The 18,070-nt window shown below is 41.0% G+C and overlaps 1 protein-coding gene across 1 annotated transcript in view; it reads left to right on the top strand.

Annotated features, from left to right (window-relative positions):
* Positions 1-18,070, top strand: part of THSD7B (thrombospondin type 1 domain containing 7B) — a 296,014-nt gene that overhangs the window by 169,494 nt on the left and 108,450 nt on the right. The window contains exons 12-13 of the mRNA XM_077784906.1: positions 2,228-2,360; positions 3,313-3,416. Of these exons, the coding sequence (XP_077641032.1) occupies positions 2,228-2,360; positions 3,313-3,416 (237 nt within the window). The remainder of the gene's footprint in view (positions 1-2,227; positions 2,361-3,312; positions 3,417-18,070) is intronic.

Genomic DNA, 18,070 nt, shown 5'->3' with positions numbered 1-18,070 from the left:
TCTTTTCTGTGTGTCAATTGCTCTGCTCCATAAATAGTCTTTGTGGCCTCAGGAACATCTGAAGATGCAATGGACTACAAAATGAATGAAAGTCAGCAGTTAGAAATGCTGAAACTCATATCAGGTTTGTCAAGTTCCTGGGCATGTTGTGAGACCCCCGAGGGGTCTCTGTGCTGTGCCCTGGGCAGGCTGCACATCCTTGGACACAGTGTGAAAAAGGGAGCAAGAGAGGGAATTGAACTGGACCTACAAAGCTGGGTTTGCTTAGTTTAGAGCAGGGAAGACTTAGAACAGATGCAAGCCCTTGCTGTTTTGAAAAGGTTATGCATTAGGTGACAGGGATAAACTGTTTCCTTCATGTAGTGGACAGAAGATATAACAGTTTAATTTCCAGGAGCAGTGCTGTGTGGGCTGGATTTTAAGAAAAGGCTCTTTGTGAGGCTTTACAGGCACCAAATCAGGCATGTGAAAGGAGACTGTAGGAAGCTGTAGAGCTGCCTCAGGTAGTGGCTGTGAAAGCAGCAGGAGAGGGATCTCTCTGGATGTGCTTTTCCTGCACCAGGGAAGCAGCTGTGCTGAGCAGCCTCCTGCCAGTCCAATGTGCCTTTGCAGTGATCTCACAGTAGTGGCACATGTGCCAGTGGAGGCTTGTATGACTTGGTATTTTTAAAGTCAACATTTTTCTTGGATCTGTGCTTGTGCTTTGTGTTCATGATGTGACTTCTAAGTTTTCCTTCTATTCTACTACATCGTAATTTTTCTGCTGCAGCTTTACTCTTATTCTGAGCTGGCAGAATAATACTCATAGTGGACTTATTGGCTTTCCTCTTTCAGACATAATTGATGAAGTCCACTATTTGAAGCTTTTTACATGGTCTGTAATCCATTAAGGAGTTCTCCTGAGATCCCTTTTTACTTTTCTAGCACCTGTTTTTGAAGTCAGTACAGTACCCAGAGAATGCCAAATGCAGTGGTTAAACCAGCTCTCAGTTTGCTCTTACCAATTACACAGCCAAGGATTGTGTGATGTGGAGTTGTGTTATTGCATGTTTTATTATAATTTTGCAATGTAATGGTTTGTTCCTATGTATCCCCATATTCAGCTCGGTTTGTCCCTGTTTTCCTGCCTTACCCTATAGTCAATCCTCCCCCAGAGTGCTGAGTCCTTCCCTTGTCCCCTCCCAGGCACCCTGTCCGTCACTCATTAGCCCCTCCCATACATCCAGCACCTTCAGTCCAGGGTGCCCGGTGATTGGACAAGGGCCTGGGGCCCCGCCCATATCCATCCCTCATTGGTTCCCACATGTGTCCGTCTATACAAGAGCCACGCCCCTTCGTGCTCCCATTGGCTGACCGATTTCCCTCCTCTCAGTATATAAGGTGTTGCAGGCGCCCTGCTGGTGCTCGTGTTAGCTGGCATCGTTCAGGTGGTGTTGGGCCCTGCTGGGCTACAATAAACTTTGGATTCAGCCCCTAACAGGAGACTCTCTTCCTTGCCACGCCGTGGGATTCAGCTGTGCCCGTCAGACCCACAAAGCACTCTCCAAAGCCCTGCTGGGCTCAGCGGAGGGTGCTTCCATCTGCCCTTCTCACCCCATCGGGAGCTAGCCAGGGCAGAAAGGGACTGAGAACCGAGACCTGGGGCGGGAGCGCGGCAGTGTTGGCTTTAGCTGTAGAGACAGATAAATCTTGTTCCTGTCTTTCCTGCTGCATTCTGTACCGTGGATTTTGTGAACTGTGTTTCTAGATGGATTGGTCTTGCATCAAGTCAGGTTAAGTGGGGAGTTAGCCTCTGTTGGTTGCAATGGTTTTCCCATCAGGATGTTATCATCTCTGATTTCTAGAGCCATAAAGATGGGTAACTGGTAGCAGCCTGAGATCACCCGAATGTGTTCTCAGAAACAAAACCTTCCTTTATAACAGTTTGTTTCTTGGATTTTTATTCTTTTTCCCACTTAAGGTGTTTATTTTCTCATTTATTTATTTTCTTACTTGATTTGGTGCTCTGTTAAATAGATAGTTTTTGATGCATTTCTTAGGCTGTTGATTATCATCCTTCCAGCTGCTGTCCTGCTGAACTACTGGTAATATTAAAGGAAGAAATGTTAGAGTGCTCATAGTTTCAAAATATAAATTAAACATGGAGCATATTTCTAACCAAGGCAGCTAAATCACTAACTTGGGATGACAACCATGTCTGAAAGACAAATTTTTTTTTGCTTTACAGGCAATGCCACTGCAGTTAAGCAGTCCCGGTACAGGATTATCCTTCAGGATTCTGCCAGTGGGGGACAGGCATGTCCAGACACCTTGTATGAGGAAAGAGAATGTGAAGATGTTCCCATCTGTCCAGTGTATAGGTAAAAACTGTAAGCTTGGAATCAGTCTCTAGTGGGTGTCTGCTTCTCCAGAAATTACTCTTGTCCTGCACAATTTTCATCAGAAAATAATATAATTTTGGAAAATGCAGAGTTTAAAACAAATGTGTAAAAGTAGAGTTCAAACTGAAGATTTCAGTAGATCTGGCATCATCAGAACAAACGCCAACAGGCACAGCTCCTAGAAATAGTAACCTCAGGATCTGATGTGTGTAAGGAAGCTGTTACTGGGAACTCCCCCCTCATTGTATCTAGAAATCAATGTAAGCTATTTTGGGACCACAAGCCCTAGAGTGCCTGAATCATAATTGCATGCTTATTGCAGAAACTCTTGTCTTTTCCCCTGGTACTCTCACTCCAGTGAATAGTACACACTTAAAAAGTTCTGATTAGACAAATAAAAAACAGAGCAGTTACTCACTGCTCTTCATTAAGATTCTGTGGCTCATTTGTTGTGCAATATTAGTAAATAGAAAAGCATTATATCTTTGAATATGAATCTCCAGCCTGCACATCCCACAGAAGATGGTCCTGGAGCACAGTGTGGAGCTCTTCGAAGGCAGTGCCATGCAGGGGACACATGGAAAGCTGCTTCCCATGGCTGGCCCACCTGTGAGCATGGAAAGCAGACTGGGAACACTCTCAGCTGTATGAGAGCAGGAGGAGAGGCTGGTGACAAAGCCCCCTGGAGCTTTTTCCTGTGTATCTTACCTAACTTTGAAACATGCCCTGCAAGATGAGAAAGGGGAGCATTGCTGGACAAGGATGTGGCTTCCTAGAAGGTGAACCTGGCATCTGAATTCCAGTACCTGGTGCTTGTGTCAGGAGTAATTGCAGCTTTGTGACTCCCGATGATTGGTAACTGGAGTTGGTGCTCGGATTTGTTCCCCGTTTTCCAGTTTTAAGCAGTTCCTTGTTGGCTGTTCTGCTGCAGGTGGAGGAGCCACCGCTGGAGCCGCTGTGTGCTGGTGCCAGCCTCGGTGCGCCAGGGCCAGCCGGGGCAGAGCGAGCCGTGCGGGCACGGGCTGCAGTCCAGGGGTAAGATTCTCCACCAGCCTCCCGGGTTTAAGGTGTTGCATATGGCATTTAAGTAGGGTCTTTGCTCTTTTGCAGTAGGTAATTTGGAAACTTCATGAAATAACGTGTTTTGGGAACTGCTTCTATTATTCGGTTTTCTCCTGTACTAGGTATTAAAGTACTACTTACACAATAGCTTGGACTATTGGAGGAGATCTGTGCTTGATGTTCAAATATCTTAACCTGCTTTTCTGCCTAAAGCTGAAGTGTGTGAGCTTTAAATGAATTATCTATAGGCTTTTATGAAGTAATCCATTCTTTGTGCTAAAAATGGAAAGGATAATTTCCTCATGATTTTGAATTTTACTAATGGTTTGCCTGAGGCCTGATTTTCATTAAGACTGTTGAAGAAGTTCAGCATGGGTAAAGGCTTTGCGCTCCTGCCCTTGGCATAATTAAGCACTTAGAAATTAGTGGTCCCATTGTCTGAAAAGAAGTGTTGAGAAGAATGTTCAGAGTATGCATCAGTCTGGAGTGGTGCTTACAGATGGCTGGAGATGTGGCTGTTATCAGTCTCCTGGGAAATACAATGAAACATTTAACAAAAGGTTATTTTTATTGAAAAAAAATTGCTATACAGGTATGCTAACTGAGAAAACTTGACATAATAATTTACTCCTTCACAAAGGTAGAAGCTATTCTTTAAAGATGAAATGAATTTCTTATATAATTTGGAAACAAAGGATAAGAAAGAAAAGCCCTGACAGTATGTGGGATGTATCTGAAAGAAGAAATGTGTTTTAAACTAAAACTCAAAGGAGTAAATATCTTTAATTAGGTTTTGACCACAAACCTTTCCACAAAGTTTTCAAATCTGTAAATTGTATTGTTCAGTCTGTGTGAAGGGATGGTAATTTTTATGTTCTAGTAGGTGCATGAACTTTGTGTTAATCTTACTCTGACAGAATTAGAAGTATAATAGAGGAGTATCACACTTACTTTTACTCTGTGGAGAGCCCTTCAGTAATTACCTAGGCTAGGTGCTGTTCTAGGGTAATTGTGAAAAACCTACCTTGTGAGTTTAAGCAAACATTGTTTCAGTGCCATGTTCACTTTTTTGCAATTAACTATGGTTTTTGTAACAGCTTTGGTTTTCATAATTACATGTAGTGACATAACCACTCTGCTGGGTATTATTAAAGCTGAGTGAGGTCTCAGAAAAATGAGATCTCAGATGAAACCCATGGAAGAAGATTTTTAAGGATATTTTGTATGGACAGGAGGAGTGATGTCCACAGAGTGGGCAGCTGAAACCCAGCTGCTAACTGCGACCATATGGTGTCTGGAACAGAAGCTGCTGGGTTTTCAGCATTTCTGTATCTTATCTGTAGAAGGATCTGGTAAGGGAAACTTTCATAAAGGTTTTGTTAATACCTCCTCTTGCTGCTAGTTGAACTCCTCAGGAGTGTGCAGAGGTGCTCTGTGTTTGTCAGGGAGCAGCCCTTTAGGCAGGGGAGGTGTTTGCTTACATGCCTTGCAAGACATGTAAAGCTTGTAAAGCTCAACACTGGAGGACTTCTGATCCTGTCATTCTTCACTGGAAGGGGGTTGTGGATGTACTTTTGAATTACCATGTGAGGTGAGGCTGGGGATTTGGCTTTGTTCATCCTAGAAGAGTGTCTAGTATGTGGAGTTCATATATGAGATGGAAACACACTTCCTAGAGGTGCATAGTGAATTAACAGAAGACAAGTCACAGGCTGGAGTGAAAGAAACTCTCAGGTTACCCAGAGAGACTGTAGATTGCTTGGAGATACTGAACACTCAACAAAAAAGGGTCTTGAGCAGCCTTTTCTAGCTTTGAGGTCGATCCTGCTTGGAGCAGGCACTGGATCCTCAGAGGCCCCTTCTGTCCTAAATTTCCTTGTATGATACTGTGAGTCTGTGGGTGTTTTCAGGGGAATCTGTGCCATCACTGGAGGAATCCCAGGTGTAAGAGATAGATGCTGCTGTCCTGCAATATTCAGGCAGCCTGTGAATGAGCTTGCATTCGAGGTATCACCACCACTGCACACAGTAATTGCATTACATAAAGTACAGCATCTTTAGCCAGTAAGTGCTTCTTCTCCAAAGAGTATTCATATGAATTTGTCTGATTCCTTTTTTACCGTGTGACAGCAATTACCCTTTTACTTGTGAAGATAATCAGTCTCACTGTTCCTTGGAGCATCCATTTTTTAGACTTTTTTTTTTCTCCAAACCCTGACTGTCATATAAAAAAGAGGATTTTAGTTTTCAGTGTCTGTCATATCTAGCCAATTATATAAGAACATTGAATTAATATAAATTATTTCTAAAGAAAAAAATTATGTGTTTATGTGTACCTACTTAGGACAATGACTGTACTGATGGAAAATGAGGTCTGAAATGACTTTCAAGCTCTGTTCTTTCTCTTGGCTAGATTCTGAGATAGATACTTAGAGATCCTGTTCCTTGAGCATTTTCACTGAAATTGCATGTAAACCTACTGCATAATATGCAGAAGATATCAGAGTTTGTGAATAATAAGCAGAATAGCCAAGAAGATGACAGCTGTCTGAAGCTGCAGTTTTTTATGGTTTTATCTTGGAAAGATATTACACTAATTACAATAGCCTTTCATTTTTTACGTCAGCTTCAGTGGACTAACTTATTCAGCAAGCAGTGCTGTAGGAAAGAGAAAGGTAGCCTTTAGAATTAATAGATATAGTTGTTATTTAAACATAGTTAAGCATGATTGACAAAAAGCCCCCAAGACAGGGCACTCAAATAAAACAGGGTGAGGATGTTGCTTGATAGTTACATAAGATAACATTACTATCAGTAATGAGGAGCTTTGCAAACTTTTGTGTTGCTGCACAGTTGTCATTTGCCTCCACCACGGACTAATTTACTGGGAGGTGTCAAGCCTGTGAGAAAAGGTCCTGCCCAGGGGTGAGGGCAATCCCAAGCAGAAATACTGGCTGGGTGAAGCATGGATTGAGAGCAGCCCTGGGAAGAAGGACTTGGGAGAGTTGGTTGATGAGAAGCTCAGTGTGAGCCGGCAATTTGCACTTGAAACCCAGACACCCAACCTTGTCCTGGGCTGCATCCAAAGCAGTGTGAGCAGCAGATGAGGGAGGGGATTCTGCCCTTTGGCCCCACTCTGAGAACTCACCTGGAGCTCTGCATCTAGCTCTGGGGTCCTTGACATGAGAAGGATGTGGACCTGCTGGAGCAGGTCCAGGGGAAATCACAGAGATGCTCAGAACACTCAAGTACCTCTGCTATGAAGGCAGGCTGAGAGCTGGAGTTGTTGAGCCTGGGAAGAGAGGGCTCCAGGGAGATGTTGGAGCCCCTTACAGCACCCTGAAGGGGCTTTGAGAGAGCTGAAGAGGGCGTGGAGTGATAGGGCAAGGGGGAATGGCTTTAAAATGACAAAAAGTAGAGTTGGAAGAAAATTTTAACTTTGAGAGTGGTTAGCCCCTGGCACAGGATGCCCTCAGAAGTTGTAGATGCCCCCATCGCTGAAGTGTTCAAGACTAGGTTGGATGGGGCTTAGAACAACCTGGAATAGTGGAAGGTGTCCTTGCCCATGGCAGGGGTGGAATGAGATGAGCTGGATGGTTTCCAATCCAGACCATTCCATGGTTTCATGAGAATTGCTGCTTCTTCAGGTGCTGTTTGGTGACTTCCCTGGTCTAGGTGTTTGTGATGGAGGAATGACCTCTCCTTTTAGTGCTGACATAAAAAGCTACATGGGACATACACAATTTTTGGGAAAAAATGTGTTGCTCATTACAAGGGATTGGTAAGGTTTAATTAGTGGATGGAAAGCCTGTTTTAAGCAAATGTCTTTGAAGGTTGCTTCAAACACCATTGATTGTGTAAATAGACATGTAAAGACCAGACAGGTCTAATGAGACTCTGCTTTAAAAACTGGTCCTGGAAATACGTTGACAACATGATTATGAAAAAAACAAGTTACTTTCCAAAAGCAATGAGAAGCTGCAGCAATGGAAACGCCATGTCTCATTTCTCCTGCACCTGCCACTTTGCTTTTATTCATTTGGAGTATTTGACCATATTTCCCCCTGTTAATGAGACAGTAAGTCCTTCTCAGAGCTGTAGCTCCCCATCTCAAGAATACAGAAATGCTGTGACACAGAGCAGGAAATATTTTTAGGGATAGTTTATTGATTTATGTACAGGAGAACAACAATGCAGACTCACCAATGCAGTAATAAGAAGCTATTCCTTAGCTCTGGAGAGCAGAACTCCCCCTGTCTCACCGGAGGTCACGGGATGGATCAATCCTGGACAGCCCCATTGAGATCTCTGGAGTGTATTTCTTGTGGCTGCTCTACTGTCAGGCCACACAGGATCTATTTCCTTTCCTGCTTTAGCTTGGTTGTAAATTCACACCACATGGACTTTGCTAAGATGGTTAGTGTTAAATATAATCTGTTACACTTGAAAAGTTGATGTATGAATTGGCAGTAGAAACGTGGGATGCAGGCAGCACCAGGCTGGGACAATTTAAGATTCCTGTCTCCTTCATTGCAGGTTTCTGGCTCTTGCTCTGGAGCTTTCTGATAGCTGTAGGGACATTGCAGACAAGACTGGTTTTAGGCTGATTCAGACCCAGAGCTTATCATAAGGAAAAAATGGTAACAATCTACTATCTAAGTTTCCTGAGTGTGTCTAAATACAGTGATAGTTCCAGTGAAGTCTTATATAAAATCATAAGCAGTACTGTGAATACAAGTCTAATAGTGACCTAGTTAATGCATCATATTAAGCAAGATGAAAGGATGAGTTTAGATATAGCCTCTTAAGATTGTATCTACACAAATATTTCAAACAGGCATCCTTTAGCTGTATTATCTCATGTATTATCCATCAGTAACTCAGTAATGGCCATATATACTATTGTTTCTCCTGCAATTATTTTATGGTAACCTCTTTATAATGAGATGTGCCATCAAAAAAGCATCTGTGTTACCTTTTTTTTTTTTTTTGCTTATAAGATAAGTCACCCAACAGTTCTTATTTTCTGTTTTGTAGATAGTTAATATAATTGCTGATTAGCTAAATGAACACAGCATTGTGATTTGAGTTGCAGAATGCTTTTGCACAGAATTACCAATTTCAGGAGGTACATATTAGAATCTTGTGACAATTTACAGGCTGAAGGCAATGTGATAACCTGAAGTTTACAAGGAATGCAATTATGATCGTAAACGTGGCAGAGACTCAACTGCTTCAGTTCTCTGGTGATGTTTTTTGAGCAGGGCTCTGGGTGCAGTCCTGTGTCAATCTGTCCAGGTGACAGCAGCTTACCTGTCATCAGCAGCTCCTTTCAGTATTAGAGAGGAGGTAGGGCAGGTAGGACAATGGCACCTTGAGCTTCATTCTGAGTGGTGCTGGGTGTTCACTTGCTGGCCAGTGTTTTTCCTGGTGGTTCTACTCTAGGGTGTAACAGGTGATCACAGGACATAAACAAAGCTGAGCTTGAGTAGTCCCAGCCAGTGTGCTGGTCTGGAAGACGCCTGACTGGCAGCTGGTGGCATTGGGAGCAATTAATTGAGGAGAAAAATAATTACCAGGGTAAAGACAGGAGCTGAGTCTTGTTTGTGATATGTTTGAAAAGAATGTGAAGCAGAGTTTGTCTCTTAGTTTGTCTCTTTTGTGCTTAGGATGGCACTGAGGTTCAAGAAGGAGATTGCCTTTCCAGAATGAAGAGCCTTGGTGTGTTTATCAGCCATGACTGCCCAGGTCTTCACCAACACTTTACAGTTATAATTACATCATATTGCAAATTCACAAAGATGTGTTGCATTGTTTTCGTCTCGTCGCTGATAATGCAATTTTTAGCTTAAAAACACATGGAGAGTATCAAGGTGGTAAGAAACAGCCAAACCAGAATTGATTCACTATTCTTGTTTTTTGATAATCTGATTTCTTTCCTTGATGAGGCAGTGGGCTGGAGGTCAGGCAATAAGGTAAGTCAAAAGCAGCACAGATAATATTCCTTTAGCTTCAGGAAGACATTGAGTCCAGTCCCACATAACACTCTTCCATGTGCAGTACAAAAGTATGACCTAGAGAAATGAAAGGTGAGGTGGTTGTGCAACTTGTTGAAAAAGCCCAATCCAAGCTCTGTTATCAGCTATTTGCTGTCAGCCAGGAAGGCTGTTTGAGATGGCTTCTGATCAGATCCTGACAGCTTCCCACGGGGCACAGACACCCTGGGCTGTCATCAGTGCTGTCACTAACAGATGATGAACTAGAGAGCACATCTGTAACACATCTGGGTAACTGCAAATTGTGAGTACTTTGAAGAGCAGACCAGAAATACACGTTGGATAAATTTGAGCATGCTCTGAAATTAGAAAAGTGGCATATTCATTAAAGAAAAAAAAAGTCAAATGCAACACTTGCACTGTAGAAAGGTGGGCAGCAGTACTGTAGATGAAAGTCTGGAATTCAGACATATATTTGGCATTATCCTATTGGGAAAAAACACCCATCATAAAATCATGTATTGCTTATGTTTTCCTTCTCAGCTCCAAGTTCCTGAAATTTTTTCTTCTGTTTCATAAAACAGAATATATTTAACAGGAAATCCTCCCTTTTATTTTTGTTCCATAACACCGTTTGCCACTATAAGTAATAACAAACAATTGAGGTCAGATAAAAACACCAGAACTTTCTCTTGAATAATACCAATTCCTGGTTTGCCAGTAGATTCAGAATAGATTAGGAACCTCTTTTTTCAAAATACCCAAATTTCATTAACAGAAAGAAATTAAGTATTTAGGAGTCTACCTCTGGTGAATAGCACTGAACAAATTAAAATCTCTTGAGCTTAATGAAACTTTACCCTTGGTTTTGCATTTAAAACTAATCTTCATTCTCAGTCAACTATGCATATCTGCACACAGGATATGGAGAGAATGATCACTGCAGTATGGATGTGGGAGTACATGAGTCCAGATTGCTTGTGTCAGATTTCTATCAGTTTACCCATAAGGTTTGATGTTTTTAACTGTAGATTTGATAATAGATTTGCTTCATGCAGAAATGTGTGTCAGTGTTTTACAAAGGGGGAAACAAGGAAAAATTGAGGAGGAGACAAAAATACCATGCTGTTATCATGCATGGATATATGTATGCATTCTTAGCCTTCCTGCACCAGTAGAATGAGGAAGATATCCTCTCCCAAAGAGCTTTTCTATGGGATTAATTTCACTTTTGTAGCATTAGAATTGGCTGGGAGCAGGAGGGGAGGGGAGGGTACAGATGAGGCTAGGTGAGTTATAGTGGATCAATCTCTCTGAGCATTTTGGCTGCCTTTGGTATTCCATTTAATTTATGAGAAGTAAAATCACCTATTTTCATAGAAATCATCCTGGGCCAATTTCTTAAAACCTGTGCTGTAGCAGAGGTGTCTATGCAAATGTGCATGGCTGGAATCTGCAGCTGGGCACTGCAGTGGGACATGGAAATTTGTCCTCATATTGTATTACATCCCACTGATCTTCCAGGTAATGTGTTCCCCTAGATCAATTTTTCTTTCTTTGGGTGTGAGTTGATAGGACAAGGGGAAGAAAGATTGATACTGGTTTGCCTGTGACAGGTTATTCACAGAAGAGTGATGGTGGACTGCCCTCCTGTTTTTAATGGGGGATGTCAGCAGGCATCAGAGGACACTTAAAACTATATTTCAGCTTGGGTCTGCCCAGCTTCCACCTCAGGTAGAGCTGCTCTGAGAGTATTTCATAGGCAGGAGGAGAATTGGCAAGACATTACTTTATAGACGTGAACTAATAGCAGGAGAGACTCTGAGTCATTTCTGTCACTGTAGCCTTATGCCAGCAACATAAAAATTGAGGAGACTCTTAGAGAATTTGTCCTGACAGCAATCTACAGTGCAGCATTTTATCCAAAGGCAACTCAATGATCTGTAGACTTTCTGTAAAATAAAGATGATGAAGACTGCATCAGATAAATTACACGTATTTGATTTCCTTCAAAATCAGGACAGTATATTCCACTCTGTAGAAGGGAATAAGCAGGCTCTCTAGCTTAACTATGTACTGTTCCTATCTGATAAACAAAACAAATATCAGCCTCTTAGTGCCACATAGAGCATTTGTTTTCTTGGGAAAGGAATAAAAAGCCTTAATCAAGTAGAACAGTCTTTTGAAGCCGGAAGGCACGGACCCTGAAAATGTACACTAAGGGCATGTACCAATAGAAGGATTGTTAAAAGATCAAAATAATGAGAAGTAAAGCAGAGGGACATCAAAGCTTGCCAGGCTATGTATTTCTGCCTTGATTAGGAGGAAGGAGGGAAGAAGGGGGGGGAAAGGGTTTTAGATCAATAGGAAGTGGCCTGGTCACCTCAGACAGCACCATACAAATATGTACAATTTACAGGAATTGCTGGAGCATCTCAGTCATAAAAGTCCCACAGGATCTGACAGTGCTCACACCATATTTAACAGGCACAGAAGGAGAGAGTTGAGATCGTCTTATCTGTAGGAAACTCCTTTTTTAAATGTAAGGGTAGATAGATTTTCATTTTGTCTTTCATCCCTCTGATTAAGTTCAGCTCTCTTTGGTCCTCCCAAGATTTCTTTTATCTAGTGTGGAGTCTGTATGATCTAAGCAACTATCATTGGCGAAAGTCGTTTTTGGGGTCCTTTTTAAATGATGGATTGTCATTAAACAGAGTATAGTAGATGAAAGAGGTCCAAGGAGATCCAAACTGTGCTGAGACTTACTCAGGAGGATGAAAGGCATAATGAGAGACATAATGAAGAGCAATCTCTCCCTCAAACTGGAGACAGGCCCTCTCAATTACGACTTGTTTTTACCACTAGCTTCCAGTGATTTAAAATCCTAGTTATGAGCAGTTGATTCAGGCTTTGCAGACCAATCCTGAGAAATTTGTATTCTGTGAGCAGTAGGCCTGGGTGGTGACATGTCATGGTTGTGCAGAGGATGTTCCAGACTAGAGCAGAAATCTTTTCTGTGGCCATGGGTGGGTTGTAAGCAGACCTGCTCAGTCTTCTGTGTGCTCTTTATCAGAAACACAGGAGCTGTTTCATCCTAAAACTGCACTCTTAGAGCCTGAAACGTGAGGGTTTCTGTTCCTTAATATTTTAAGTGAGCTCATTTTGGTTGCTGGTTTTTGGCCCCTGTGTGTGTCTGGCATACCTCAGTTCAATGGGGTAACCCTGCAGTGAGCAAACTATTCTAGTTTCTTGATGATTTTCAATTTAATGAAATCATCCTTTGTTCTTGAGGCATTTGTGTCCTGGTTGGTCTCTTTTTTTGTTTACTTTATGTAACACTTTCACATCCCTCTTGTTCACCTCTCTGTGTGGAGGCAAGCTCATTCAGTACTGATTTAGATCTACTTTTGCTTTTATAAAATTTTAATTTCCTGTATGTCACAGTTGTGCTGTTTACAACTCCAAAGACAATTCATACCAAAGCTGCTACAGTTCATAGGGAAATTGTTAAAAATTCATCTGAGCTGAGTAGGATAAGATCCAGATTCTCTTGAAAATGGCCTTAAGGAGAACTTTTCTTCAAATAGACATTTTAAATAGGAAAGCTTGGAGCATGACCAAAAATAAGCAAGTTTATTAAAAAGCTTTTATGCTATTAGTTGTCAGGAAAATGCTAGAGATGTTACTCTCACAGTCTTTACCCAAATGACCTCTTTTTTGTCCATAATGGTCTCAGTCAAGTGGATTATCAGCTTGTGAGACATTCCAGAGCTGTTAATTGGAAGAATGAACACCAGTTGTTTATTCTTACAGTATGATAGAACCACAGGCTTTTAATTTGAGAGATAGTACTGGGTTGAGATGCTGATCCCGCTTAAATCAATGAATCATTCAAAGGCTCTGTCAATTGTTTGGATTTCCCCCTCTTACCTCCTGGGAAAAAATCCAAAACAACAAACCCAAACAAGCAAACAACCTCCCCCCAAAAAAACTCTAAACAAAAGCCCCAAACCAAGAAACAGAAAAACAAATCAACAAACAAACCCAACTGTTAGTGAAAGGAAAATAGGAATGTTGAAAGGAATGCAGAGTTTGATTTATAGCATACATTGTTCATTGTCAGACTCCGGAGGTTTGACCTGTCTGGGGAATTTCCTTCAGAGGAATGCAATAAAAGTTTCAGTTTGCACTTTCCCTTTTTCTGCATTACTTAGAAAACACTTCTTAATGGAAATTATTGAGTAAAGTTTCTTTCAATAATTAAGAACTAATACTCACTGTGGATATTAGCATCCTAAATGCCAGAGCTCATCAATATGGCTTACCATAAATCTTCAAGCACAAGATTTTTTGAGAAGTGTCGTGCTACAAAGGTATAAAAGGAATCCTGATGTCATGTTTGTTGACTCTGAATTTGTATATTAATGTTACTCCAATTGCTTTATGTCTGCAGTAGCAGTTTTAGACATGAGATTTCAATTTCAGAATAAATGAATAACCTTGAATCAAACTGTCTTTCAAAATTCCCAGCACCTGTCTTTCAAACAGGTGCACTAAAGTGACAGAACAGTAACTGGAAGTGACAGGGATGCTTATGAAGTGCTTGCGCTTGTGAGAATACAGCAGGTGTCTGTGAACTGGTCGATATTACATTTGCTTTGGGTGTCCAGTGGTGCTCTTTTCTGCTGGCACAGTTTCTAAATATGTTCAGAAATATTAAAAATTCTGAGTGGTGTGTTTAGCACTTTCTAAACCAAGTCTGATGATTGCAGTAGTAATACTTCCAGACATTTTTCCTGTTGGAAGCAACCCTTCTCCACTTCCCTTATTGTTATCCATTTGGTTCTGAAGAGACTCAGGAGAAGATTCTGTTTTCTTTATTTATAATAAATCAAGTGAAACTTCATCCAAAAAATTGGAATTCCTCTGGAATAAAATTACTACACAAGAAAAAGCCATCTCTGTACCTTGATGGCAATAGATAGTAATGAAAAATATGTCACCTTCTAACAAAGATTTTTCTAAAGTCAATTTTTTTGCTGGCAGCTGCTGGTTTTACCAGAGGCTTGCATCATTTATTAAAGGATTGCTGATATTGGCTTTGTGAAATAAGGAAAGTTTTGAATAATATATTCTGGTATTTGATAGAGTTCTCCTGAAGCAGAGTATTTTGTAGTGTTAAATTTGAATCTTGGATGTGAAGCCTTGTAGCAAATGTTACTTTTTACCGCTTTTCTGATCAATTCAGGTCAGTACTATTGTTTCTTTTTGACAGTTCACTGAAGTTTCAGCCCTGCAATCATATATTTGTTTTCTTTGATGTGCCCCAAGGTGATTGAAGTTATATCTTTCCTACTGTCTTTTAGATATCAACTTTCTGTATCTTAGTTTTTATTCATTTTAGGTCTTTGTGTAGGCAGAGGAAGTGCCTGAACTCGAGGTGTGCAGTATGAGGGGATCTTACCAAGCTATTAAATTGTCCAAGGCCATCTACTCCAGGCTGTGTGTAATTCAGGGTGAAGGAGATGAGCGCATCCTCGGGGGATGTGGGATGTGCTGGGCAGCGCTCCAGCCGCGCTTGGGACACGCGGCCTTCCCCAGCCACTGCCCTGCTGACCACGGGCCTTTCCAGACACTTATTTATTCCTCCTGGAGGGCAGCTTCATAATAGGCACTTAACAGCAGTTGAGAAAATCAAGCGTAAATAGGCCTGCAGAACTAAGCAGCGACTGCAGACATCAGCTTTTGAGGGCGTTTGGGGAATTGTCTCTTCTGTTGCATTTTAACCCCAGAACACAGGATGTGGTCACAGACATTCCCTGTTCAGGGCACGGTGGAGAATTTGTGGGACTGATGCCTCAGGTTTTAGCTTTTATGTTTTTCAGATTCTGTACTGCTTTAGTGTGTAGTTCTGAGCTTCATATTAGGGGATGGTGAGCTCTCTTCACAGAGCAGGGAGACAAAACAGTTTCTTCTCTAGCTGGCACGAAGGGCAGATGATCCAAATCTCAGCCCCAAGAGCACGGACAGCACGGACTGAAGAGAGAAAAACAAGGAGGATGGGACTTCATAACCTAAAGCTATAATTGCACAAATAACTCCAATATGCAAATGGACCAAAACTTATGAAAGTGTGAGACCCTGTGACTGTTCGTCCATTTTCTATCCATTTTGGGTTCACTTTGGGTGCAGCCTTGGCTGGGCTCTGGTGCTGCCAAGGTGGATCCATTGAGGCCTCCTAAAAAATCCCTACTTTATTTAGCTCTGTCTAGTCTCTGTTCTAGGTCAGCCTTCACAAGGCATCAGGACAGATCAGAACTGCCCTGTTGGTGATGAGTTGCTTTGACCAGTAGGTTCTTTTACAGTACTTTTTTGCAATATTTACTTGGTGGAGCACACAAAAAGCAGTGCAGAACTCAATCCTGTGAGACTGGATGGGTTTCATGCAGTCCACGTTGCTGATGTAGTTGCATGTGAGCAAACTTCCAAAAACACAGGGACAAATTTGTGCTTTATAGGTAAATACATACCTTCAATGCCTGGTTTCATAGAGTACAAATTTTCCTGTAATCTGGGCACATCTGCTCATAATAATTAACTTTTGTGATGTGTGAAAAGTAGAGCTACATCAGCTCTGTGGCATGGTGAGATGGATTGCTTCCTCTCTGTTCATCACAATGATTAATTGTAGTGGTTATAGGAAGATGGCTGCTTTTTTATTAATTTTTGGGTTTAGATTATATATCTGGCCCCTTTTTAAAGCTTATTTAAATGTTAATACTCTGCAAATCTGATATAAAAGCATAAACTTTGTAATTTTAAATACTTTGATGAAAAACAGGGCAAAATGTGTCTGCTCAAATTGTCTTATCTGAAGCCTTTCAAAGATGCCTTTCCTTATTAGATGAATTTCACAGGTAACTGTAAATACTGGAGGCAACTATAAAGGAAAGGTAGAAGGATTATGGAGTTTCATTTGACCCTAATTGCTGGTGTTTCCAAGGGGCAGACTTAATAATAATGAAACATATTAGCAATTTGCAGTTGGTTCTCTGCTTTTGCAGGTATTACATTTTTGCTATGAATGATCACCTAATGTGTTTCCAGAAGTTAAATACCCTTATTTCTTGGGCTGTATTTGAATAAAATTTGATTATATGCTTTGTGGAATGTAAATGTTCAGGCTTGCAGTGGAATAAGTGATGGGTACACAAGTGCAGCTGTCAAATAGGTTGATGAGGGGAGCCCAATGATCCTGTTGTTTTTTCTCCCAGTGCAGTCATCGTTGTCTTCCATTACTTGCAAACGAGTTAATGTGTTCTGTAGATGGAATTCAGCCACAGGTTTTTATTGCTTTTGAGTTTGCACAGTCAGAATGGCAGAGGCAAAAGAAATGAAGTGTGGAGAGTATTGAGCAGAAGTCTGAAACTTGGGGAAAGTCGCGGGAGGAGTGAACAGAATTTAGCTTACTATTTAAAAATCTTTCTAGGTTGCTCAACTCATATTGATTAAATGATAAACAAAGTACTTTTTGAAATCTCAGTTAACTGGCATAAACACCCTGATTGAATTATGCTGCAAACAGAACACTATAAGGGAAAATGTCTTTACCAGTTACAGTTATAGCTTTTTTTTTTAAGATTTCTTATTAAAAATTTCATCTCAGAGTTTGCTCAGAAGATAAACTAGACTCAACAAAGAAGCTAATGCAAAAATAAGCTATTGCAGTGGTATCAATGAGCAGATACAATAAGCAAATAAACAATTTGCAGATAGAGAGTCAACATCCCATGAAATGTTTATAAAGGTAATATTTAAGATCTCATAAAATCAAATTGTATTCAGATACAATAACAAAATTCAGTAATAAAACAGTGGTGAATAGTCAGAGATTATCATAAAGCAAAAGGCTGTATTCCATTTCAGAGGTTTTCTTTAGTGCTAAGCATTCTATGTGTTTTTATGTCAATCCCACCCAATCTTTGCATACCCAGTTACTCCTGGTTAGTGTGCACATCTGAATCAAACTCCTGCAGGCATGTGCTTTTTGATGCAATGTAATTTAATTACTAAGGAAGTCATTTAGGATTCACGGTGCTGAGCATTCTTAGGATTTTTGTCCTCAAGGAAGCCAACTATTCTAAATGCCTGTCTTTTTGTTTCACTGTGTCCATCAACTTAGTACAGCAAATTGATGTATTTAATTTTTTCCTTTTTTTTTAGTATAGTTGTCCCTGTTGGATGATTATTTGTTCCAATGTTTCTTATGCAAATCAAAAATTAGCTGTTTTTCACCTCTGACAGATCGAGATCAGTTCCTCTAAGTTTGCTAGAAGCAGGATCCATTAGAACAGACACTTTTGGAATAGCTGGTGTATCCTCGCTAACCCTTTCCTTGTAGGGAAATCCACTCCCAGGATTGCAGCTGTCCTGGCCTGGGAAGGGTGGGGAGAGCCTGGGTTTGGAGGGGGTGGGTGGGAGAGTGGAGGGTGTCTGTTCTTGCCAGGACATTTGCAGGAGGGTCCCTTTGTTATCTTTAATGCCTGTTGCTAATACTGATTTTGCATGTTTGTGCTGCAGCCTTCTGCTAATCCACAGGAACCTGATCTAATTTTCACCTTTTTTTGTTGT

Source organism: Lonchura striata, chromosome 8 (genome assembly GCF_046129695.1).
Source record: "Lonchura striata isolate bLonStr1 chromosome 8, bLonStr1.mat, whole genome shotgun sequence".
NCBI lineage: Eukaryota > Metazoa > Chordata > Aves > Passeriformes > Estrildidae > Lonchura > Lonchura striata.
This window is presented reverse-complemented; position numbering and strand designations above follow the sequence as displayed.